We start from the raw sequence: 6,838 nt of genomic DNA on the forward strand, positions 1-6,838 counted from the left end.
TGGGCGCAGTTATAGTTTGTAAATTACAAGAGAGTGGAGGTTAATATATATATATGGATGAGAAAAGTGAGACCCAATAAAGCCCTTAAGCCATAGGCCTTGTTTTCAAGGTGAAGTGGTGTGTGATAAAGAAGTTATAGCGCGTTGAAGCGTCTCAGTTCAGGTATTGTCAATTGATGCAATGCCTTTGAGGCTTCGGACGAGAAAGAGAGGCCCACCTCATCGGAACCAGACCACAAAGCCTTCTTCTAGTTTGGCTTCAGGTGGAAGCAGGATCGCGGATGCCAGTGCAAGAAAAACAGTGGTTAGTGGAGCATGAGGTGTAATAAGAGCTAGTGATTGACTTCGACAAACGGTTGACCCATTGCTTTACCGAGTCTTTTTCTGAGAGGTTCATTTGAGAATTTCCCTTTAAATTATGATCATTCCACGTTTTTGGAAAGAGGAAGTGTGGCAAGTTTTGGAACCAAGATTGTCGGTGAAATGGTAGGATGAAAAACTCCCCTGCTCGCTTGGTTAATATTTAAGGTCGGCTCGGCGTTTCGCAGGGATCCATTTTATTCCCTTCGACAAGATATGTCAACGCCCAGTTCCCAACCTCCTCCGACTCATCCCATCCTATTTTTGGAGAAGTCGGGTACTTTTTAAAATTTCGACCGACCCAAATCCTAGAAGGAGAAATTTTACCGATATTTTAGACTGTGACCATGTGACAAACAAAAAAATTATACCATTTTACCCCCACCGAAACATGCATCTGTAAGGGTTGTGGTGAAAAGCTACATTTTTTGTCTGACCAGTTTTAAGCTGGCACTTTTTACGCATAATTCATATGTTTGAAGCCTACAACATGAAATAGTACTGCTTTCAGATTGATCGAACATCTGTTTGTCACCTTTGGTACAAATGTAATTCTGTGTTATCAAAATCAGTCCCAGAAAATGTATCCAAAAGAAGTAGTAATTGAACTTTATCTGGCGGGAACGGCGTCCGGAAAACTTGCAAAGAGTCTGAACAATCTTAAAATGAGCAAACAACAAATGTGCATTGCAATTGGATGAAACCTTGGAAGCGACTTCATGTGATCTGGTCGGATGAAAAGATTTTTAAAATAGAAGTGTGGTTTTCAATGCTCCCAATGACAAAGTTTTGGGCAAAAGCCTGGAAAACATTCTGAGGCCCAGAGGTCGATATTTCGTCACCAAAAGCTAGCCCTGTCATGGTGAGGTCTGATGTAACATCGCATGGCCTCAAAGCGCCCCTCATCTTCATATCCGAGGGTGTAAAGGTCATAAGATCACCAAAAGGGCCCCAAGCCATATGGCTAGCGGGAAACATTTTTGGTACTCCTCCCCTCCAAACCTCAACTTCATGGCCTTTTCTATACGTAAAGCCCATTCTTGAGAGGAAGGTCGGGGTCAAATCGTCCTCCAGTGTCGGTCCCTTCAAACAAGCGTGAAAGGTTGGTTGGGCCGACCTCGATCCTGACATCATCCGTCCATGTTGCCATTCAGTCATTGGCAGACTTGATGCTGTTGTGAGAGTCAGGGGAGGCTATTGAGGATGCATTAAAAAGCTTTTTTACAACATCTTTGTCTGCTAATCAAATTTGAAGTTCATACAATTCTGTAAGATTCTTAGATTTGATGATATATATAAAGTTATAGTTATCGCGCTTATTCGTGGTCCCCCTGTATTTCTGTAATAGTAAACAAAATTGATGCAAGACATCGCAATTAATATAATACAGTAAATCAATCCCGCTAGATGCTTACCTTTCTCTAAGGACCCAAAATATAGAAAGACCCTAGGTTTGGCAAGTGGCTGTGTAAACGATCGGAGTAACTAAAAAGATCTAAACATTTCTTGAACTGATGAACTGATTGAGAAAGAGTACTGATATGAGAGACACCTTTGAACATTTACTTGAAAGACACAAATCACTGTTTCCTAGTAGACACACAGTTTTGGTTGATTCATGGATAGCGGCATGTAACACTGTTTCTGCTATTTTCATGCTTCCTGTAATTGTTGAAAAACGGCAAACGTTATAAAGTGGGATCAAGTAAACTTATCAAATCAAAATTGTCAGAAAATTTGGAATGAAAACTCACAAGCGCGCCGATTTCAACGTACCGTAAAAAGATTGAATTCAGTTCAGCCCAGCAGAGATAGTATCACGATGCTAAATCTGTACAAGTCGATTGTCCTGCCGCATCTTGAATATGCCTCGCCCATTTGGGCTTCAATGAGTTCAGTAGGTTTACAAAAGGTCGAACAAGTCCAAAGATGTTTCACTAATAACATCACAGGAATGAGCGAGCTCTCTCGTATTCTCTCCACAAAACACGGTGGACATCATCCACACATTAGGGTACGCATCATTCACAATACAGGGTGGGCATCATCCACAATTCAGGATGGGCATCATGTAAAATCCACGGGAGCATCCTCCACAATACAGGGTGGGCATTCTGCACAATACAGGTTGGACATCATCCACAATTCACGGTGTGCATCCTCCACAGTACAGGCTGGGCATCATCTACAACACAGGGTGGACATCATCCAAGATTTTTGGTGGGCATCCTCCACAATTCACGGTGGGCATTCTCCACAATACAGGGTGGGCATCATCCACAATTCAGGATAGGCATCACGTACAATCCACGGGAGCATAATCCACAATTCGGGATGGGCATCATGTACAATCCACGGGAGCATCCTCCACAAAACAGTGTGGGCATCCCCCACAATACAGGGTGGATATCATCCACAATTCTCGGTGGGTATCCTCCACAATTCACGGTGGGCATTCTCCACAATACAGGTTGGGCATCCCCCACAATACAGGTTGGGCTTCATTCACAATTCACGGTGGACATCATCCACAACACAGGGTGGACATCATTCACAATTCACGGTGGGCATTCTCCACAATACAGGGTGGGCATCCCCCACAATACAGGTTGGGCATCATCCACAATTCACGGTGGGCATTCTCCACAATACGGGGTGGGCATCCTCCACAAAACAGGGTTGGCTTCAATCACAATTCACGGTGGGCATTCTCCACAATACAGGGTGGGCATCCTCCACAAAACAGTGTGGGTATCATCCACAATTCACGGTGGACATCATCCACAATTCACGGTGGGCATCCTCCACAATTCACGGTGGGCATTCTCCACAATACAGTTTGAGCTGAAGGGCCCAAAACTTGGAGGGCTACAGGCCACACGCAGAAGGGCAGCAAAAGACCACACGCAGAAGGAGTGGGCCGGACAAGTCCGCAAATGGCGTGCCAGTTTTTCCTCACCAAGGCGATGCGCTCGTCCGCAAAAGGCGGTCCTTGGCTTGGAAACTTGATGTCCTCAAAGGTCCATCCATGAGTGTAGATTTACGATATATGGACGTAAACAGAGGGCAGCAAGTCGGACATGCTGATTGTGCTATGTTATGTCCCTAAGGACACACCCCTAATCCATTATACACGGAGGGTTGTATCCTCACGTCCGTTCTATTCAAGATCAAGATTAGGAGAGAGAAAGGCAGAGACATAGAGAGATGGAGCAATAGCGAAAGAGAGAACAGGACAGCTGCATATGGGCATGTGCATGCAATACAAGTACCCAGCAGTAGCCAAAACCATAACTGAAAAGGCTTAATGCTTATTGCAAAGCGCTGAGTTACAAAGGGATGCCATCTGGCACAAGTGTCACTTGCTAAGTCTGCGATTATAAATGGAATATAGACCCAAAACGAAAGAGCCGTTGTTAGTGTCACCAAACGACTGTTGAGAAAAAGCGTTAAACAAGCAACACCAACAACAACAGCAACAGCTACACCACATTTTTTACATTTTTGTCTGTTGGGATTTAATTTTCAAAGCACAAGGTGCTCGTACAATTTTTTGCCCGAGGAATTGGGGCAAAAAGCGTGTAACCCTGTTGACACTGGTGGAACCTCGTCCCAAAAAGGGGCTTAAATGGCAATTCTGGTTGAATGTGGCTGAAATGGTTAGGAGAATGTCGCCACATTGTAATCCAGCTCTTTGGGATATGGGGGGGAAGGGTCCATTACTTGGAAACCTTGGAAAATTGATTGAACTGGAGTTGGTCTTTTTCATGAACAATTTCAAAAAAATAAACCTACATTGACATATCACAAAAGGATATCAATGTTAAATTCTTAGTGTCATGTTTTAACTGATAAATGTTTAATGATGTGGTTACATTTTCATTCGTCTGTCTCTTTCATCGATCTGAGTTGAGCAACAAACATGAACTTGCCACGCCAAGATGCTCAAGATGCTCTCGATGGGTAAGGTTTGTGAGTCCAAAGCGAGTTCGTATTTTTTACGTACAGCTCTAACTAGATAAAATGCCAAAATGACTAAGCAAAGAGCGATCCATACATTGTCGTTATGTCTGATTCGCCAATGAATGAGAGTTGGCACATTGAATGGGTTGATCAGGAATTTGGTTAACTAGCTATGCCCGACATCATTGACATGTACTCGTATGTATTAGCCACGTGAAGTAAATAAAATTCAAGGAAACATGTTGTGCAGTGCCTTGATTTTGGGCATTTTGTGGAAAGAAATCTTAGACAAATATCACAGCCAGCTTGCACAACGACCTAATTGAATACTCTATAATCAAATGAATTGTGCAACAAAACTCAAAAACTGTCAATTTTTGGTGCAGTTCTGTCTCTGTGCTAATACCTTGACTCAATATCATAATCTCTTCGCTTTTAAAGGCCGGCAAATTGAAGTGAATGGCAAATTGAATGTATGCAAGGTGCAGATTGGCTGGGAATGTTGTCTATAGTTTTGCATCACAGAATAACGCTAGTTGCTCACTTTCCCTTCGCTTCTCGAGGAGAATGTCTATCCCTAGTTGCCACACTAAATAAATGAAGCGGATATTGACGGAAATATCTACACACTCTTCATTCTATAGCAATTGCTCAAATCGAGAGCATCCATGGCTTTAATTTACGATGATTGCACCCTTGGCCAAAACAAAGGCTATGGAATAGTATATGACGAAGAAACGCATTTATTATATCCTTTTTATCACCTTGAAATTATTTCAGATGAAGCAATCACTGACGTTTCGAGTTTTGGAATACTCATCAATTAATTCAAAACAAAAACTCTTTAATCAAAGAGAGAGGCTTATAATTTGGCACATATATCCCGAATTCGAAGAGCGGCAATTTTCTTCACTTGCTCGATTCCGTTGATGAGTTCGACCTCTGATGAGTTTTTAAGGCGGCGCTCCAGCTCATACATGATCAACTTGAAGTTTGACAATCTCACGCAAATGACGAAAGGAAATCCAAAGGAACTTCGATACCTTAAGAAATGTTAAATTCAACACCAATTAGTTCATGATTGTCCAACCAAATCATTCAAGTTCAAGATGGTATTGCTGGCGCTAAGAACTTTGAATCAATGGACCAATTCAGGAACCAATGATTCATGTCACTTGAATGGATTAGGGTATTCATCAAATGATCACGAATTTTCATGGTCGGAAATGTGAAAGATGGCATATTTACTTACATGGCATTTAGTTCAGAGATTCGTTGTTGGTCTTTTGGAGACAATCCCAACAATCCAGTCCCACTTTGTTCGCTAGTACTCTCAATTGACAACTTATTTTGCATAGCAAGTCGACCACACAGATCTGGATGGCTATTGAGAATGTCTCTTAGCTCTGGAAATGAAACCAAGAAGAGCGTTATTTGCAACTTATAAAACAATGGATTTAATTTGAAATAATTTGCCGAACTTGGACACTCTTACTTTGACCATTTTGCTGATCCAAGTACTTAGAGACGCCTAAGATGATCGAATCCACGCATTGAAAGGGTCGATGTAGTACGAGGAAAGTGGCCGTCTCTGGAGTATATTCTACTACATTTTTGAACGTGTTGATGAATTCCTCTTTGCTCATTTGATTCAGATGATCCATTTTTCGAAAGGTTTTAAGGGCCACAAGAAAAAAAGTGGTGCTTTGTTCGTTTCACAAAATCGACTGATCACATCCACGAAGTTAAATCTACGAAGTTGGCCTACTTCTTTCCAAAGGCGGATTTCTGGTTTTTTTGGTGCGGCTCCATTGATTGGGCTGAGTGTTGTATACTTTGTCCGCCGAGGTTTCAAGATATTCTGCCCGTGAGTGATACTCCTCTACTGGACACAAACTATCGTACAAACTCAGGATCGGACCTGGCAACGCGCGCACTCCAAACTTTAGACACGGCGGTCAAGAGCCAATGAGTTGAACTTTAAAAACACGCATGCTAACTTTGGCACAGAGTGGCAATCACCAAACATTGCCATATGATTCAGCAAATCGTTTTCTAGCAAAGTTTCGATTTTAATTGCAATTTTCGTTCATGGAAGAGAGTTGAATTTTCAAAAGGATAATCCACACATTGGGATGCTCTACAAGGTTCTAAGTAATGATTTAAATTAGTCTAGTAGCAAAACGGTAGAGCGTATGAAAAAGGCAAAATTATTGATTTTATACTTTACCTTTTTTTGCAAATTAGCAACTAGTATTTGATAGTTCAATATGTCACGATGAATCTAACCATAGTTGTTAATTATTATTTCCTTTAACCAGACACTCTAAAGGGTGTATGGTGAGAATCAATTGATGTGAATGGAATATATCAACATATTTGAAAGTAAAACATGACACAAAGTATCAACATACTGACCTAACATCTTAACCATGCATGACGACATGTTTTGTCCTTGGTCATTTGAAAATAGAAACTAAACACACCACGGAAAGTCAGGATAAGAACTGAGGCT

The 6,838-nt window shown here is 41.6% G+C and overlaps 1 protein-coding gene across 1 annotated transcript; it reads right to left on the reverse strand.

Moving 5' to 3' along the window:
* Positions 1–5,043: 5,043 nt before the first annotated feature.
* On the reverse strand, positions 5,044–6,443 carry LOC131881894 (2-oxo-4-hydroxy-4-carboxy-5-ureidoimidazoline decarboxylase-like). The gene is made up of 3 exons (XM_059228883.1): positions 5,819–6,443; positions 5,576–5,729; positions 5,044–5,366 (listed from the first exon to the last, which is right to left on the reverse strand). Exons 1-3 carry the CDS (start codon positions 5,985–5,987, stop codon positions 5,186–5,188), a joined length of 504 nt encoding a protein of 167 aa, XP_059084866.1. The 5' UTR covers positions 5,988–6,443; the 3' UTR covers positions 5,044–5,185.
* Positions 6,444–6,838: the final 395 nt, after the last annotated feature.

The sequence above is a fragment of the Tigriopus californicus genome, chromosome 6, assembly GCF_007210705.1.
Source record: "Tigriopus californicus strain San Diego chromosome 6, Tcal_SD_v2.1, whole genome shotgun sequence".
Lineage (NCBI taxonomy): Eukaryota > Metazoa > Arthropoda > Copepoda > Harpacticoida > Harpacticidae > Tigriopus > Tigriopus californicus.